The following is a 20,129-nucleotide window of genomic DNA, read 5'->3' as shown; positions in this document are numbered from 1 at the left end:
ACACGTAACGAAACATAACACGTAACAAAACACAACGACACATAACAAAACACAACGACATGTAACGAAACAAAGACACGTAACGAAACAAAGACACGTAACGAAACACGACGCATAACGAAACACGACGCGTAACGAAACACGACGCGTAACGAAACACGACACGTAACGAAACACGACCCTTAACGAAACACGACGCGTAACAAAGCACGATGCGTAACAAAACACGATGCGTAACAAAACACAATGACACGTAACGAAATACAACGACACGTAACAAAACACGACACATAACGAAACACAACGACACGTAACGAAACATAACGACACGTAACGAAACACGACGCGTAACAAAACACAACAACATGTAACGAAACACGACACGTAACGAAACACGACGCGTAACGAAACACGACGCGTAACGAAACACAACGACACGTAACAAAACACAACGACACGTAACGAAACACGGCACCTAACGAAACATAACAAAACACGACACGTAACAAAACACAACGACACGTAACAAAACACAACGACACGTAACGAAACACGGCACCTAACGAAACGTAACAAACGCACATGCTATATTTTTATTGGCTAATTTAATCTGATCCTGAACTGGTTTTTAGTTTCAACAGAACCTTAATCACAAACTTCCTGCTGGTAAGATCCTGAAACCAAACCAAACCTGACAGTCTCAACTCAGGGGGAGAAAACACCAAGAATAATCCTCCCTCTGTGTGTGTGTGTGTGTGTGTGTGTGTGTGTGTGAGGTGAAGTATTGATCTTCTTGTTCATCATTAGGCTTCAGACGCTCTGATGGAGGAGACGCACTGACTACAACCAAATCTCTCCTCCTCCTTAACCTCACACTCCTCCTCCTCCTCCTCCTCCCCCACCTCCTTATTTCATACCCCTTCCCTCCCTCCCTTCATCCCTACCTCCTTATGTTTTTCACCAAGCACTTGGTGTGAAGACAGATGAAGAGATAAAGAAATGTCATACGGAGATTCCGAGAGGGAAGATAGGAAGGAAGGAGGGGACTTTTTTTAACAGGAAAAGAGGAAGGAAGGAAAGAATGATAAAATGGGAGGAAGGAAGGAGACATGAAATGAATCTTTGCCCTCTAATTGGTAGTTAACAGGTGCTATCTTCTGTGTGTGTGTGTGTGTGTGTGTGTGTGTGTGTGTGTGTGTGTGTGTGTGTGTGTGTGTGTGTGTGTGTGTGCGTGTGTGTGCGTGTGTGTGTGTGTGTTTATTGATCGTTAGTAAGCGTTGCCCGTGGCGGTGGATCATTATTGATTCATTACTTTAAAAAGAATTAATTTGTGTGTGAGTTTGTGGTTGCTCTTTACACTTACTCTCTCTCACACACACACACACACACACACACACATGCACACACACACACCCACACACAATGTTGGTATTTCAGGACTCAGTTTAACATTGCATCAGTCGGCCTCAATACCTTCAGAGGTCGGTCTCTCTCTCTCTCTCTCTCTCTCTCTCTCTTTCTCTCTCTGTCATACAAATTAACTTTATTGACATCACAAAGCAGAACAGGTAATTGTTGACATTGACACACCAATATCCTCTCTAATCCGACACACACACCTCGGTTTGATTGACAGCTGCGTTTGTGTGTTTTTTGTTGTTTGTTTATTGTTTTTTTTTGTGTTAACGAGCTCTAAACGAGGCTCCTGTAAACGAGCTGATTACACAGTCTGTGTCTTCCCTCCTCTGATGATGTCATTGACGTCACCTTCAGCTCAGGTGTGTTTGTTGATTTTGAAAGATGCTCAGTTTGTTTTATCGTCGCTCATCAAAATGTTGCTCTGAAGTTGTTCAACCTGGTTGCTCTTGTAGAGGTTGTCAGGCGGGAGACGCAGGCCGTGAGAGATTTAGTCTTTTTAATAACTCGTCTGCAGTAAATTAAACTTTGACATTTTTTAAATTTTCTTTCATCGTCTTCTCTGTTTCTGTCCATCCGCAGAGTTTAACGAGAGCAGACTTAATGAGAATCTGTCTTAACGAGAACATGAGGGACTTAACAAAATGTCCTTTAATGAAAATAAAACTCTCTAAGATTTAGCTTAGCTGATTTGTGATTGGTCCTCACACAGGGGCCGCCTGCGATTGGTCAGAGCCTCAGGCTTTTAAATGAAACCTCAGGGACACAGGAAAAGACTCAGCTGGATGAGCTATGGTTAATTAGAAATGCTAATTAGATTAATTAAATATGTTAATTAGCTCCAGGAGAAGTACAAAAAACGACAGTATTCACTTCCTGTTCAGTCAGGTGTTTTCATATATGTCAGGTAGATGAGAGGTTGATTGGTTTAAACCTCCCAAGCGCATAACAAGCTGTGTTCACCTGTCAGACTGTGTGAGTCGTTAGTAGTGGTGTTCCTCAGGGTTCTCTAGTGGGTCCTTTATATTTGTTATTGAATGTTTAACTGTGATGTTGCCCTTTACTGTGTGGAGAAGACGGCATAGAGGTTACATTTTGTGACTGAATAAGCTGAGTTGACACCTAGCAGACAGCTAGCAGCTCCCACCTGTCACTCAAACAGGCCACGCCCTTAATTTTACAACACCTTAAGCCTTAAAGAAACAGTATGTAGGAATTTGGTTTGGTGCACTTTGGTGCCCACCTAAGGTCTTTGAATGCAACTGCATAGTGCTATTAATGCCTCCCCATCACCAACAACTTGCATTTGTTGACAATCAGAGGGTGGAGAAGCCGGTAAAGAACCATGTCCAATGAAACGATTATTATCAGGTGGAAAAGTAACAGATTGTGTCTTCAAAATAGTGTAAACAGGGGAGTTAAAAAATACAGCCTTTACAGTTGTCCTGACGAGAGAAATGAGCTCTAGAGACCTAAACTGTTTTTGAACCAGGCTTTAAACATGTTTATTTCTGCTGTAAGGTTGGACATTTGAACATGGGGCTCTATGGGGACTGGCTCACTGCAGGAGACAGACTCTAGTGGACACTGGAGGAACTGCAACTGTAAAGTTAGACATTTTAACATGGGGCTCTATGGGGACTGACTCAGTGCAGGAGACAGACTCTAGTGGACACTGGAGGAACTGCAGCTGTAAAGTTGGACATTTGAACATGGGGCTCTATGGGGACTGACTCAGTGCAGGAGACAGACTCTAGTGGACACTGGAGGAACTGCAGCTGTAAAGTTGGACATTTGAACATGGGGCTCTATGGGGACTGACTCAGTGCAGGAGACAGACTCTAGTGGACAATGGAGGAACTGCAGTTTTAAGATGCAGGCTTCAGGTTTCTAAACAGTTTTTAATAACAACAAACAGATCTTTGTTACAAACCAGGAACATTTATTATTTTTCAGGAGAAAGACTCAGTGCAGAACATGAGAAACATGAAGAGCATCAGTGATTACACTTTAATAACCTCCTCCTCACTGTGATGAACTGAAGAGCAGGAGGAGGAGGAGGAGGAGGAGTTGTCTGTGTTCATTTAACGTGAAGAGTGAGATGATGGACTCTTCATTATCTAATTTAATTATCTCCTCCTCCTCTTTCCACCAAAGCCTGGAAATCCAGGACTTGCCTCTCCAGGCCTGGAAAGACGTGCGTGTGTGTGTGTGTGTGCCTGTGTGTGTTCGTGCATCCCTGTGTGTCAGTGATTGACAGCTGACATTAAGTTGTTTAGCAGTAAAATGTCAGACTCTGAATTTGCCTGTCGCTCTGTTTGACCCTGTCTGTCTGCCGTAGGAGGAGCTCAGATCTGTCAGACCGAAATCTGAGAAACCCTCAGATCCACTGTAACACTAAAACCCCTTTATCTGTGATCCTAATAAACGTCTTTTATTCTGCAGTGAATACAGTTATATACAAATGAACACAGATTATTCACCAGTTCAGAATCTTAAAACTCCTGACCGTACTTTAAGGTTTTATTCTTTGCTTATTTATTTGTAAATTTCCCCATTGTGGGATAAATAAAGGATTATCTTATCTTATCTTATTTTTAAAGGTGGAGACTAAAAGTGAGTGTTATTTTTTGGTAAGGCTGTTGTGATTCATTGGGGCTCAGCCATGTGATTCAGGAAGTAAAAATCCCTGTTCATTTTCTCCATAGTGGATTTGATTATTAGCCATGATGTCATCACCATCACAGGTAGACTGACCACGAGCGACTTGAGTGTGATATCCACCTCGTTTTTAAGATTTTCTTTTGAGCTCTTTGTGCCTTTAATGGATAGATAGGACAGTGGATAGAGTCAGAAATCAGGGTGAGAGAGTGGGGAACGACATGCGGGAAAGAAGCCATGGGTGGGAAGTGAACCCAGGCCGCTCGCTTGAGATGACAGCCTCCATACATGGGGCGTGCGCACTAACCACTGCGCCACCAGCGCCCCCCACCTCGTCACAGTGACGTCTCTGATTGGTGGAACTTGCTGTGTGTGTGTGTGTGTGTGTGCGTGTGCGTGTGCGTGTGCGTGTCCGTGTGCGTGTGCGTGTGTGTGTGTGTGTGTATCATACTAGCCGTTAATTAACTCCATGTTCAAACTATCTGCAGATTCTAATTTGCAGAAAACCTGTCCAGTGTTTGGTGTTAATGAGAGAGACAGGCCCAAACAAATCAGACACACACACACACACACACACACACACACACACACACACACACACACACACACACACAGACACACACACAGACACACACTCTGAGTTATTTCTAATACGCACTCTTTAATATTTGTTCATCAGAATACAGACTCTGTCCATGGTGCTGAATCTGTGTGTGTGTGTGTGTGTGTGTGTGTGTGTGTGTGTGTGTGTGTGTGTGTGTGTGTGTGTGTGTGTGTGTGTGTGTGTGTGTGTGCGTGCGTGCGTGTGTGTTATTATCATCAGATTTCTAATTGCGTCGCTTGTTAGGGAAGACTTTCTAATTAAATCTCAACAACATTAAACAACATGTAGAACACAAGCTGAGAGCGTGATTTCAGAGCACGCAGTGACGACATGTAAGGTCAGGACAAGAACACGTAGCAAACAGTTTAAGGACAAACAAACAAACAAACAAACAAACAAACACACTTTGAGTCTGGTGAAAAACAAAGAACATTAAAAGAAAATGCGCGAAGGACACCATCAGAGCGCTCGCAGAACACACACGCTTTCTGACAGCTTCTCTAGTGTCCAATTACAGCTGACGTCAGAGGTCGAGACGAAGTGTGTGTGTGTGTGTGTGTGTGTGTGTGTGTGTGTGTGTGTGTTCATTTGAGTTGAACAACATTTAAACCGATGATTGATTATAGGAGTGATCTGATAGTTACTGATTGTCATTATTTATCTCGTTCTGCTCTGATTGATATTTTTTTTTATGTGTTTGTGAAAAAACGTCAGTCAGTGAGGGTTAGGATGGAGGGTAAGGATGTAGGGTAAGGATGTAGGGTAAGGATGTAGGATGGAGGGTGATGATTGAGGGTGAGGATGGAGGAAGGAGGGTGAGGATGGAGGGTGAGGATGAAGGATGGAGGGTGAGGATGGAGGAAGGAGGGTGAGGATGGAGGGTGAGGATGAAGGATGGAGGGTGAGGATGGAGGAAGGAGGGTGAGGATGGAGGGTGAGGATGGAGGAAGGAGGGTGATGATTGAGGGTGAGGATGTAGTGAGGATGGAGGGTGAGGATGAAGGATGGAGGGTGATGATAGAGGGTGAGGATGGCAGATGGAGGGTGAGGATGGAGGATGGAGGATGGAGGATGGAGGGTGAGGATGGAGGATGGAGGGTGAGGATAGAGGGTGAGGATGGCAGATGGAGGGTGAGGATGGAGGATGGAGGGTGAGGATAGAGGGTGAGGATGGCAGATGGAGGGTGAGGATAGAGGGTGAGGATGGAGGGTGAGGATGGAGGATGGAGGGGGTAAGGATGTTGAGTGAGGATGGAGGGAGGGGATGGAGGATGGAGGGTGAGGATGTTGAGTGAGGATGGAGGGAGGGGATGGAGGATGGAGGGTAAGGATGTAGGGTAAGGATGTAGGATGGAGAGTGATGATTGAGGGTGAGGATGGAGGAAGGAGGGTGAGGATGGAGGGTGAGGATGAAGGATGGAGGGTGAGGATGGAGGATGGAGGGTGAGGATGGAGGAAGGAGGGTGATGATTGAGGGTGAGGATGGAGGGTGAGGATGAAGGATGGAGGGTGAGGATGGAGGGTGAGGATGGAGGATGGAGGGTGAGGATGTTGAGTGAGGATGGAGGGAGGGGATGGAGGATGGAGGGTGAGGATGTTGAGTGAGGATGGAGGGAGGGGATGGAGGATGGAGGGTGAGGATGGAGGGTGAGGATGGAGGGAGGAGGGTGAGGATGGAGGGTAAGGATGGAGGAAGGAGGGTGAGGATGGAGGATGGAGGGTGAGGATGGAGGATGGAGGGTGAGGATGGAGGGTGAGGATGGAGGAAGGAGGGTGAGGATGGAGGATGGAGGGTGAGGATGTTGAGTGAGGATGGAGGGAGGAGGGTGAGGATGGAGGATGGAGGGTGAGGATGGAGGATGGAGGGTGAGGATGGAGGGTGAGGATGGAGGATGGAGGGTGAGGATGAAGGATGGAGGGTGAGGATGGAGGGTGAGGATGGAGGAAGGAGGGTGAGGATGGAGGATGGAGGGTGAGGATGGAGGGTGAGGATGGAGGATGTTGAGTGAGGATGTTGAGTGAGGATGGAGGGAGGAGGGTGAGGATGGAGGATGGAGGGTGAGGATGGAGGGTGAGGATGAAGGATGGAGGGTGAGGATGGAGGAAGGAGGGTGAGGATGGAGGGTGAGGATGGAGGATGGAGGGTGAGGATGGAGGAAGGAGGGTGAGGATGGAGGGTGAGGATGAAGGATGGAGAGTGAGGATGGAGGATGGAGGGTGAGGATGGAGGATGGAGGGTGAGGATGGAGGGAGGGGATGGAGGATGGAGGGTGAGGATGGAGGGTGAGGATGGAGGGTGAGGATGGAGGGTGAGGATGTTGAGTGAGGATGGAGGATGAAGGGTGAAGGATGGAGGGAGGGGATGGAGGGTGAGGATGAAGGATGGAGGGAGGGGATGGAGGGTGAGGATGAAGGATGGAGGGAGGGGATGGAGGATGGAGGGTGAGGATGGAGGGAGGGGATGGAGGATGGAGGGTGAGGATGGAGGGTGAGGATGGAGGGAGGGGATGGAGGGTGAGGATGAAGGATGGAGGGAGGGGATGGAGGGTGAGGATGAAGGATGGAGGGTGAGGATGGAGGGTGAGGATGGATTTCTCTGAATAAATGTTGTTTATTTTTCTATTTAAAGATTTTTATGATTTTGTTTCTGAAACATTTAAACCATCGGATGAAAACAAAATGAATTATTTTTATTTCTCTTAAAGATGTGTAGAATTTATAATGTTTAAAAAAGAGGACAGCGGCTGAAAAGTAAAAAAAAAAAAAAGGAACGTAAGAGAGAGAGAGTCTGTAAATCAAACACACACACACACACACACACACACACACACACACACACACACACACACACTCTCTCTCTCTCTCTCTCTCTCTCTGTGGCAGTACATTATCGTCAGTATAATTCCCGCTCACACTGTGACTGCATTTTCTACCTCATAGAGCATATTAACTCCTGCACAGTGTGTGTGTGTCACTGTGTGTGTGCTCAGTGTGTGTGTGAAGAGTGTGACCGTGTGTGTGTGTGTGTGTGTGTGTGTGTACACTGTCACTGTGTGTGTGTGACTTTCATTTTTCCTGGAGATAAATTTGCGATGCGTCCTAATTTCCTGCTCGTAAATATGACCAGTAATTGACTGTGTGTGCGGTGTGTGTGCGGTCTGTGTGTGTGTGTGTGTGTGTGTGTGTGCATGCGGGGTGTGTGTGTGTGTGTGTGTGTGCGGTGTGTGTGTGGCAGGTCTTCCCTGCTTATCACATAACAAATTGAAAGCTTAATCTGTCTTGTGTGTAGATTTACGATCTCGATCGCTCACTCGCTCTCCTTCAGACGAGAGAGAGGCAGGAGGAGAGAGGAGAGGAGAGAAGGAGATGAGAGAAGAGGAGGGAGGAGATGAGGAGGGAGGGGAGGAGAGAAGGGAGGAGCACAGAGGGAAGAGGAGGAGTAGGAATACAAAGATGAAGAGATCAGTTCAGTCTGTGTCTGAAGATAAAGAAGATCAGCCTGCTGATGCTAAGTGGTTACCATGCCGATAAGACTCTGTGTGTGTGTGTGTGTGTGATCAGAGGTCAGAGGTCAGAAGTCATGGTGTTGGTGAGTGAGGTTATCTTCAGACAAACATCAAAGACACTTCATCCAATCAGAGAGCAGCTTCACAGACTATCAGAAGAACAATAATAATAATAATAATGTGTTTGTGTGATTTCTAACATGCTGATGAAAAGCTAACAGAACATCTGCTCACCATGTTTTCTTGTGTGTGTGTGTGTGTGTGTGTGTGTGTGTGTGTGTGTGTGTGTTGGCGTCAGCACTTTGTCCTTCTGTAGCCTCATTAGAGACGAGCAGCAAAGCATGCTGGGTAATCAATACTGCAGAGACCCTCAGAGACCAAAAAACTGAGTTTTGTCTTTTTTGTCCTTCTCTCTTTCTTTCTCTCTCCGTGTGCGTGTGTGCGTGTCTGTGTGTGTTTACAACCCGTTACCATGGAAACCACTGTGGTTCTGTAGCACTGCAGACGACGATGCATGGCTTCAGGCAGACAGGAGTCGACACAATACCAGATTTTTTAAAACTTTGATTTGATTCTAGTTAAAAATCAGACGATGTTGATGTCCTGTTTGTTACCGCGGCAACAGAAAAATAAGTCCTAGCCACCCAATATTGGGTCAAATATTGTTTTATTCACGATAAAAACTCCTGCACACTGTATCCAAATAGCACAACAACAACATCGGAAACATTTTGGTCCTGAAATGTTTAAAATGTATTTGTACAAGTATTTTTTTTGTGTGACCATCGTTTAAATTTCACAAAAACATCAGGATTTGTACGTTGCCAATGCAATTAAAAAATCAATAATAAAATAAAATAAATGATCTGGGAGGTGGGGAGCGTGGGAAAAAATAAAATATCACCACACTCAACATCTAAAAGGCAAAAAACTACAGACAGCTGCTGTTTTCTCTGGTTTCTCTGCTGCCCTCACTCTTTGTCTTCATCCCTCTCTCTCTCTCCTGGGAGATCAGACAGAAGAGAGCGAGAGAGAGAGAGAGAGAGTGTGTGTGTGTGTGTGTGTGTGTGTGTGTGTGTGTGTGTGTGTGTGTGTATGTGGGACAGCGTGTCCTGCATATTCTCTCTTACACAGCCGACACAAGGCCGCAGTGTGACTTTACAAACTCGCTTCTCTGACAGAAACCCAGCAGCCAGGATGTCCTCCTTTTTTTGGAGTCCGTTTTGGACGCCCCTCGGTTTGCCAGACATGAGACCAGTTATCAGGTCAAACCAACCAGGTGTTTGCAGCGATGGAAGCGGCTTGAATCCATCCTGAATGTTACTGTGTGATGTCACACAATCATCTTAATCCTCCTGATCACAAACGGAAACCTTTTATTTTGTGTTTTTGTGCGTGCAGGTTCTTCCTCAAGTTCTTCCTGAAGTGTAACCAGAACTGTTTGAAAAACGCCGGAAACCCCCGAGACATGAGGAGGTTCCAGGTAACACACACACACACACACACACACACACACACACACACACACACACACACACACACACACACACACTCAATGATGAATTCATTTCCCCAAAGGGCAGGACATGGCTTCAGAGGACCCACTGTACCCACAATGCACTGCAGCGGGGCGGCCCCAGGCTTATTGCTTTGCAGATATAATAAGAGAGGTCGACGGGGAGCGGTCGCCCTCTCTTCCTGTCTGAGTGAAGAATTCACTTGACCCATTGTTAGATTTTTTTACAAGCATCTCAGGCCTTTTTTTTGCTTGTTATGTCCCAAAATATGATGGGACAAATATTTATGGGATCTTTTATTACTTATAAAAGGTGCAAAGAAATATTTTGGACTAGAAATGAAATAAATACTTTTGCTTGGATTGAGTTTTTTCAGTGCAGGAGGCATCATCGATATATTTATGACTGCAAGGTGTTCGAGCAAAGATGTGTGTGTGTGTGTGTGTGTGTGTGTGAGAGTGTGTGTGTGTGTGTTGTGGTGTTTAAGGGGTTAATGAATATTTTTTAATTTACCTTTTTATTATTTAATAACTGTAAAATAAAGACGAAGACAAAGAAGAAAAACTTGCAACTGATTGACTCCAGAGAGGAGGTTTGGATGTTAGAGTCTCCTCAGCTGACAGAGGAAGAAGAGGACACACACACTAACACACACACACACTAACACATTAACACACACACACACACACTAACACACACACACACACACACACACACACACACACCCTCTCTCGCCCTGTCTCTCCACGCTGCACTGGGCGAGCTGACAGGATGTTTCGTCCGGTTAAATAGGAGGAAAGGGAGGTACACGGGGCGAGCGAGCTACACACACCCATGTAGAGAGAGAGAGAGAGGGCGGGGGTGGGGGGGGGGGGGGGTCAGATAACTGAGACAGGTGAAGTCAGGTGAAGCAGTCCGGACTCGCCTGTGGTTGTCGTGGCGACAGCAGGGTGAAGGATGTGCTGGTTAGTCACCGTGGCGACAGAGAGGGCTCCTCTACTCGACCTTCTGCTCCGTCGTCATGGATCAACGGCAACAACCTCAGCACGGCAACCAGCCGCCGGGATGATGAATGACCACCGCTGAGAGGGGGCCGTGACATGACAAAGGGGGCGGAGCTAGGGTGGACAGAAACAAAGAACACTTTACATGATCATAAAGTTTTCTGTGTTTTTTTTTTATTATTCAGGTGGTGGTGTCGACGACAGTGAACGTGGACGGTCATGTGCTCGCCGTCTCAGACAACATGTTTGTTCACAACAACTCCAAACATGGCCGCCGAGCCAGGAGGCTGGACCCGTCCGAAGGTAGGCAAAAAAGGCGTTTATACCTGTGAGCCAATCAGAAGCTGACAAACATCAGAAGTGAGAAAATAAAAGGAAACAGATCAGGGTCACCTCAGAGGTCACAGGTCAAAGGTCATGACACAGGTTGAACAAGTTTCAGTCAGAGAGACCCTGAACATCTTTGGGTAGGGGGGAAATTTCTTCTTTGGTCTTTGAAGAGAAGTCGCCACATTAGCTTGTGGGTAAGAAGACGAGACGCCTCAGCTTCCCTGGAGAGAGTGTGTGTGTGTGTGTGTGTGTGTGTGTGTGTGTGTGTGTGTGTGTGTGTGTGTGTGTGTGTGTGTGTGGTTGTGTTCAGCCTCTTTAATTTCCTCCTGATTAAAGAGGGTAACTATGGAAACCTCCTCTCCCTGTCAGAGAGGTTCAGGGTCCCGTGGGTGTGATCCCCCTGCAGCTCCACATTAAAACAAGGAGACACAAAGTGTGGCTGAGTGTGTGACATCACACACAGGACCTCACTGATCACATGATCAATCACACACACACACACACACACACACACACACACACACACACACACACACACACACACACACACACACACACACACACACACACACACACACACACACACACAGGTAGAGTCGACCCCAACACAATCTCAGAATTCTTCTGAGATCGACTTCTGTAACTAAAGAAGCGATCACTGGAGAGGGGCGTCCTAAACGGCCGCGTGGGGGGGTCGCCTTAAAAGCGCCTACCTTCTGTGGTCCAAACAAATCCAGAGCACCAGAATCTAAAGTTAGAAGGAGGACATACTGGCTCCTTAATGTCTGAGGATATGGGACGGCAGTAGCTCAGTCTTGTGGGGGGGAGGGGGGGGGGGGGGGGGGGCATCAGGTCCCGATGCTAACCAAATCTGGAAATTGGTCTGGCAGCTGGAGAGGAGAGGTACCAGTTCACTTCCTGAACGGTGCCGATGTGCCATTGAGACAAGTCCTCATGATGAGCTGCTCACACACACACACACACGCACACACACACACACACACACACACACACACACACACACACACACACTGTTTCATTTCACTTTATAATTAATCTGCAGACGCACTTGAAAGACGAGAGAGAAGCAGTCATTACCTGCTCTGTGCGTCGTGTGTGTGTGTGTGTGTGTGTGTGTGTGTGTGTGTGTGTGTGTGTGTGTGTGTGTGTGTGTGTGTGAATGAACTAAGCTAAAGCGGATAAAAGCCACAACCCAATTAAATCATGCTCTCAGTGTGTATGTGTGTTCAGTGTGTGTGTGTGAGCATGAAGGTGTGTGACCTTCAGTACTACAGTAGTTCTGAACCGGGGTTTTCAACCTGTGGGTCTGGACCCCTAAAAGGGGTCACAGGGGTCCCAGATAAAAGTCCAACCTAAAAACTTTCAAAGAAACAGCTCTGTCGTCAATGTCACTTTTCCCTCACCGACCAATCAAAATCAAGTTTGGTTTCTGTCTCACTCACTCACTCTCTCTCTCTCTCTCTCTCTCTCTCTCTCTCTCCCCTCTCTCCCTCACTCACCCCCCCCCCCCTCTCTCTCTCCCCTGTCTGTCTCTATGTCTCTCGTCCAGCAGCCACTCCATGTATTAAAGCGATCAGTCCGAGTGAGGGTTGGACGACGGGCGGCGCCACCGTCATCCTGATCGGAGACAACTTCTTCGATGGTCTGCAGGTCGTCTTTGGCACCATGCTGGTGTGGAGTGAGGTAACAGACACACCGACACACACTCTCACACACACACACACACACACCGACACACACTCTCACACACACACACTCACACACACACACACTCACACACACACACACACACACACACACACACACACTGTCAGTTACCAGTGGGCGTCGCTCTGAAATCGACACAGCAGCTGCATGTTGAGGTGTTCAAATGAGGACTGTTCAACACTAAACATTCTTCATGAGATGTAAAACCTGTTTCCTGTTTTTCCATATTTGGGCATGTCGCCATGGAAACATCCTCCAACAAAAAGCCTGATAATAAATGCTGAGACAGATCAATAATCTACTAATAATAATCTATGACACCAGAATCTGTCTCTCTCTCTCTTTCTCTCTCTTTCTCTCTCTCTCTCTCTCTCTTTCTCTCTCTCTCTCTCTCTCTCTCTCTCTCTCAGTTGATCACCCCTCATGCAATCAGAGTTCAGACTCCTCCTCGCCACATCCCCGGGGTCGTGGAGGTCACGCTGTCCTATAAGTCCAAACAGTTCTGTAAAGGAGCTCCAGGACGCTTCGTCTACACAGGTAACACAAACACACAGGTGTCTCCCCTCCTTGTCTCCTCTCTCATCCCTCCTTTACTCGCTCCTTGTCTCCCACCTTCTCATCACCTCCATCCTCTTTGTCCCCTCCCTGATTGTCTCCTCCCCCCTCGTGTCCTCCATTCTTGTCTCCACTCTCCTTGTGTTCTCCTTCCCTGTCTCCTCCATTCTTGTGTTTTCCTCCCTCATCTCCTCTCTCCCTGTCTTCACCCTCCTCATCTCTTCTCCTTTTCTACCTCCTTGTGTCCTTTCTCCTTATTTCCTCCCTTCACACCTCCTGTCTCTTTGTCTTCTCCTTTCCTTCTGTCAAATCTGCTCGTCTCCTTTCTCCTTGTCTCCTCCCTACTTGTCTCTTCTCTCCTAGTCTCCTTCCACCTAGTCTACTCCTTCCTTTTCTCCTCTCTCCTTGTCTCCACTCTCCTTGTGTTCTCCCTCCTTATCTCCTCCATCCTTGTGTTCTCCTTCCCTGTCTCCTCCATTCTTGTGTTTTCCTCCCTCATCTCCTACATCCTTTGCTCCTCTCTCTTTGTCCCCTCCCTCCTCATTTTCTCTCTCCCTGTCTCCTCCCTCTCCTTCTGTCCTCATCAGTTCTCCTTTTCTTCTTCCTTATATCCTCTCTCCTTGTGTCCTCCCTTCTTGCCTCCCCTTGTCTTCTATCTCCTTGTCTCCTTCCTCCTAGTCTACTCCTACCTTGTCTCCTCTCTGCTTTGTCTCTTCTCTCATTGTCTCCTCTCTCCTTGTCTCCTCTCTGGAGTCAATCAGTGGAGGTGTTTCATTTCACACTGCTGTCACAGTAATTACACAGATTTAAATCCCATTAACCCTCAAACCTTCACACACACACACACACACACACACACACACACACACACACACACACACACACACACACACACACACACACACACACAGCCCTGTATGTGTCAGTGTGATGTCATCGGTCACATGACCTTCAGCATCACACAGCAGCTGTTTTCACACCTCAGTGCTTCAGAGCGACTCGTCCTCCACCCTGGACCACCAAACTCCCAGCATGCTTTGCTCCCACAGTCCACAGAGAGAGCAGGGCGGGGGCGGAGTTAAACCAGGAAGTGATGCTGACACTTACGCTGCCTGCAGGATGGAGGATTACGATGAAATTGTGTTCTTTAAGAGTCTGATAGAGTCTGATAGAATCTGATAGAGTCTGATAGAGTCTGATAGAGTCTGAAGGTCTGATAGTGTCTGATAGAGTCTGAAGGTCTGATAGAGTCTGATAGAGTCTGATAGAGTCTGATAGAGTCTGATAGAGTCTGATAGAATCTGATAGAGTCTGATAGAGTCTGATAGAGTCTGAAGGTCTGAAGGTCTGATAGTGTCTGATAGAGTCTGAAGGTCTGAAGGTCTGATAGTGTCTGATAGAATCTGATAGAGTCTGATAGAGTCTGATAGAGTCTGATAGAGTCTGATAGAATCTGATAGAGTCTGATAGAGTCTGATAGAGTCTGAAGGTCTGAAGGTCTGATAGTGTCTGATAGAATCTGATAGAGTCTGATAGAGTCTGATAGAGTCTGATAGAATCTGATAGAGTCTGATAGAGTCTGACAGAGTCTGATAGAATCTGAAGGTCTGATAGAGTCTGATAGAGTCTGATAGAATCTGAAGGTCTGATAGAGTCTGATAGAGTCTGATAGAATCTGATAGAGTCTGATAGAATCTGAAGGTCTGATAGAGTCTGATAGAGTCTGATAGAATCTGATAGAGTCTGATAGAATCTGAAGGTCTGATAGAATCTGATAGAGTCTGAAGGTCTGATAGAATCTGATAGAGTCTGATAGAGTCTGATAGAGTCTGGTAGAGTCTGATAGAGTCTGATAGAGTCTGATAGAGTCTGACAGAGTCTAGTAGAGTCTAGTAGAGTCTGATAGAGTCTGATAGAGTCTGATAGAGTCTGATAGAGTCTGGAGGTCTGATAGAGTCTGATAGAGTCTGATAGAGTCTGATAGAGTCTGATAGAATCTGATAGAGTCTGAGAGAGTCTGAGAGAGTCTGATAGAGTCTGATAGAGTCTGATAGAGTCTGAAGGTCTGATAGTGTCTGATAGAATCTGATAGAGTCTGATAGAGTCTGATAGAGTCTGATAGAATCTGATAGAGTCTGATAGAGTCTGATAGAGTCTGATAGAGTCTGAAGGTCTGATAGAGTCTGATAGAATCCGATAGAGTCTGAAGGTCTGATAGAGTCTGATAGAATCTGATAGAGTCTGAAGGTCTGATAGAGTCTGATAGAGTCTGAAGGTCTGATAGAGTCTGATAGAGTCTGATAGAATCTGATAGAGTCTGATAGAGTCTGATAGAATCTGATAGAGTCTGAAGGTCTGATAGAATCTGATAGAGTCTGATAGAATCTGATAGAGTCTGGTAGAGTCTGATAGAGTCTGATAGAGTCTGATAGAGTCTGACAGAGTCTAGTAGAGTCTAGTAGAGTCTGATAGAGTCTGATAGAGTCTGATAGAGTCTGGAGGTCTGATAGAGTCTGATAGAGTCTGATAGAGTCTGATAGAATCTGATAGAGTCTGAGAGAGTCTGAGAGAGTCTGATAGAGTCTAGTAGAGTCTGATAGAGTCTGATAGAGTCTGATAGAATCTGATAGAGTCTGACAGAGTCTAGTAGAGTCTAGTAGAGTCTGATAGAGTCTGATAGAGTCTAGTAGAGTCTGATAGAGTCTGATAGAGTCTGATAGAGTCTGATAGAGTCTGAAGGTCTGATAGAGTCTAGTAGAGTCTGATAGAGTCTGGCAGTCTGATAGAGTCTGATAGAGTTCGATAGAGTCTAGTAGAGTCTGATAGAGTCTGACAGAGTCTAGTAGAGTCTGATAGAGTCTGATAGAGTCCGATAGAGTCTGATAAAGTCTAGTAGAGTCTGACAGAGTCTGATAGAGTCTGATAAAGTCTGATAGAGTCTGATAGAGTCTGATAGAGTCCGATAGAGTCTGATAAAGTCTGATAGAGTCTGATAGAGTCCGATAGAGTCCGATAGAGTCCGATAGAGTCCGATAGAGTCCGATAAAGTCCGATAGAGTCCGATAGAGTCTGATAGAGTCTGATAAAGTCTGATAGAGTCTGATAGAGTCTGATAAAGTCTGATAGAGTCTGATAGAGTCTGATAAAGTCTGATAAAGTCTGATAGAGTCTGATAGAGTCTGATAAAGTCTGATAGACTCCTATAGAGTGTGGTACCAGGGACCAAAGGGCAGAGGGTCGGTGTGGTGATGACTCATGGCGTGCAAGCTCAAACCGATCAGCTGATCAAGCGCCCCTTGTTTAATCAGAGACGCGTACAAACCGCTGAGAGAAACAACACAACCTTCATATTGATCCTGAAAGGACACAACCAAAGACACGCTGAGGATCAGTTTAAGTTTGATCCATAAAAACATGTTTAACAGGAAGACAGACACACAGGTGATAACAAACACAAGGTCACACACACACACACACACACACACACACACACACACACACACACACACGCACACACAGCAGGTTGTAGATAACACAGACATCCGCAGAGCTAACACACTCTTATAACTGTCGCTTGTTACGCCCTGTGAGCCTTCAAGGACTGAACACACACACCAACACACACATAATAACATGCCCACGCACACACACACACTCACACACACAACAGTACACACACTCACTGTTTGTGATGTATAGGAGAGTCAGTCTAAAGCTTGTTAAACGCAGCTGAACCAAGACGGGATTATGATTCATGCACTCCAGATACACACACACACACACACACACACACACACACACACACACACACACACACACACACACACACACACTCACGCACACACACTCCTCTGTGCTCTGCTGCGTTCACTGACGCTCAGATTTATCACCTTCCAGCCAGTTTAAACAGTGAACGATGTTGGAGAAGAATCTGAGTCAAATACACACACACACACACAAACACACACACACACACACACACACACACACACACACACACACACACTCACACACACACACACACTGCATCATCTGATAATAAAAGAAAGAGAGAAATCAACGCTGTAATTTTGAACTAATCCGATTTATTCAATAAAAATAAAGAAGTTCAGACGAATAAAACGTGACAGAACCATGAGATGGAACTTTTTGAGACAATTTTTTCCCCACACATTTTCCACCCACTGAAATCGGCTCAGCGACCCACTTTTGGGTCCCGACCCACCAGCTGAGAAACACTGGTTTCGACCATTTCTCATGACTGTGTAGGCGTGGCCATTCACGTTTTTTAAACTGACACATGTCAATCAAAACTCCTCCCCATTCATTGTGTATTTCAAACATCACATTTGACATTTCCCGACTCAAAGACACAGATTGAGCCGAGTAGTTTTGTTGGACTTACTTGAGCAGGATGTCGGTCCTTTTTTTCATATTGTTTGAAATGTATCGCGTGATTAACCACAGAGCTAACCCCGCCCACTTCACACCCAATATCAGAAACATTTTCTAAATAGTTGTAAGGTCACGTCTAAAACTTTTAGAGAGTTAATATAATGAACATGAGATCATAAATAACATACTGAGACGCTTAATGTGGATCTCAGTTTCCAGGTGTTTTAAGAACCTGCAGTTCTCAAAAGTTCCACTAGGGGTGCCAGCCCACTCATATAAGGCCTGTTTCCACCAAGTGGTCCGGTTTGGTAAAGGGTGAGCTGGATGTCGATATCCGCTACAGCTAGGTAACAGCATGACATCACAGAAGTGTAGCCCGCCAATAAAGTCAATGAAGAAGAAGAACGCAGCACAGTAAACAAAAGGGCAACAATGCAGGACGTCATCCATGGGGCGGAGCTACACCCTGAAATTAGTCGCAAAAACTGAAACAGCCTTGAAATGACTTTCTAGAAATCGATGGTGCGTTTTGTGTTTGTACTTTCTTACCGCTGTCGCACAGGAAGTGAGGATTGTTTCGACCTATCAGTAGACTGCAGTGTGTCTAGCTCCGCCCTTTAGGGTCGTATCAGTCCGCTTGGCACCCCAACAGAAGGGAAGCAAAAACCTAAGATGGTACACATCCATTCCAAACGTTTGAGAGTGGAGATGCTGAATGTATCGAACTGAACCGGACCGCTGGGTGGAATCAAGGCTTCACTGATTTAAACTAAAGCTACAGGGGGAACATACTGCACACTGTGTGTTTAATATTTACATATTCTACCTCAGATTCAACTTCAGTTAATCCTTAGGGCCGCCGATGGCCTAGTGGTTGGTTTGTGCGCTCCATGTACGAGGCTGTAGTCCTCCTGTCCTTCAGGTCCGGCTTGTGGTTCCTTCCCCCCATTCTTTCTCTACTCGATTTCTGACGCTGTCCACTCTCCTGTCTCTGTAATGAAGCCCCAAAATAAATCTGAAAAGAAACAAAAGAACTTAATTTAATCCTCCAATCAGCTTTAATTCATTTTTAAAAATATTTTTCTCCTCTGCAGCGTTAAATGAACCCACCATAGACTACGGCTTCCAGAGGTTACAGAAGGTCATCCCCCGTCACCCCGGAGACCCAGAGAGGCTGCCCAAGGTAACACACACACACACACACACACACACACACACACACACACACACACACACTTGTTTAAACAAACACAGACAGTCTCTGATTGTTGTTTTTTTCCATCAGTCTGTGTTCTGCTCGGCTGCTCAGAGTCCTGATTACCATCAGCTGCATCTACTGATTCTACTGTTTATCTACTCACTGTGTGTGTGTGTGTGTGTGTGTGTGTGTGTGTGTGTGTGTGTGTGTGTGTCGCTCTCTTTAAAACACACAGGGGTTGAGGTTTTTGCACTTGTAGAGTTTTTAATGAATTGTCTCTATATCTGTATTTATCATCTATATTTTCCATTTTGACTGTGAAGAAGAGTTTGTTTTCTTCTTCTTCTGTTTGAATAGAAGTGGGAAACAACTCTCAAACAATTACATCTTCAATGAAGAGAAATCTAGATTTTGAGTCCTCTGTGCAGCTTCACTGTTTCCTCTTCCTGTCATGTACTCCGACGTGCCGTTAGCTCCGTAATGAAAAGCTCGTCTTTAATAATTCACCTCCGACAGGTTTGATTCAATTACCCACGCTGCACTGTGCTCAGCGAGCAGCCGAGCGACCTCAGACACTCTAATAACTGGAATAATCCAGAAGCCTCTGATGTTAGACTGAGCACACAGCCGAGCCGCTATTGATCCAGAACGATCCAGAACACTCCGAGGGTAAACATCACCGACACCGAGTTAAATCCTCATCACACACCTCCAGAATAAATTCAGATTACTCTACAATCTGTCCAACGTGACATCATCGACCTTAAGAGATCCTGAGACCGTTTAAATCCTGTCCCAGCACAGGTGATCTCGTGTGACAGATGGTTGTCATGACACCAGAACTTTAAAGGTAGATCTTCCTCCTTCAAAATAAAATACAGACTTCTCCTAAAGTAAAGCTGGCTGGTTCCTTCAAAGTAAAATACAGACTTCTCCTAAAGTAAAGCTGGCTGGTTCCTTCAAAATAAAATACAGACTTCTCTTAAAGTAAAGCTGGCTGGTTCCTTCAAAATAAAATACAGACTTCTCCTAAAGTAAAGCTGGCTGGTTCCTTCAAAGTAAAATACAGACTTCTCCTAAAGTAAAGCTGGCTGGTTCCTTCAAAATAAAATACAGACTTCTCCTAAAGTAAAGCTTCTGGGCCTCCGTACATGTGTGGTGGTGACTGTGTCTGCAGAGTCCTCTGACTGGATTTTACTGTTCTGCTTTGTTTTG

At 45.8% G+C, this 20,129-nt stretch overlaps 1 protein-coding gene across 6 annotated transcripts in view; it reads left to right on the top strand.

Annotated features, from left to right (window-relative positions):
• The window catches only part of ebf3a (EBF transcription factor 3a), a 45,493-nt gene that overhangs the window by 14,388 nt on the left and 10,976 nt on the right, over positions 1 to 20,129 (top strand). For 3 of the 6 annotated variants that reach the window (XM_065949943.1, XM_065949942.1, XM_065949941.1), the window contains exons 7-11: positions 9,589 to 9,670; positions 10,894 to 11,011; positions 12,612 to 12,742; positions 13,177 to 13,303; positions 18,811 to 18,899. In XM_065949943.1, the coding sequence (XP_065806015.1) occupies positions 9,589 to 9,670; positions 10,894 to 11,011; positions 12,612 to 12,742; positions 13,177 to 13,303; positions 18,811 to 18,899 (547 nt within the window). Of the gene's footprint in view, positions 1 to 9,588; positions 9,671 to 10,893; positions 11,012 to 12,608; positions 12,743 to 13,176; positions 13,304 to 18,810; positions 18,900 to 20,129 lie in introns of all 6 variants that reach the window. The other 3 variants (XM_020655870.3, XM_020655868.3, XM_065949940.1) reach the window with 1 other exon arrangement.

The sequence above is a fragment of the Labrus bergylta genome, chromosome 21, assembly GCF_963930695.1.
Source record: "Labrus bergylta chromosome 21, fLabBer1.1, whole genome shotgun sequence".
NCBI classification, from domain to species: domain Eukaryota; kingdom Metazoa; phylum Chordata; class Actinopteri; order Labriformes; family Labridae; genus Labrus; species Labrus bergylta.
Note: the sequence above shows the minus strand (reverse complement) of the source record. Positions and strands in the feature narration are given on the sequence as shown.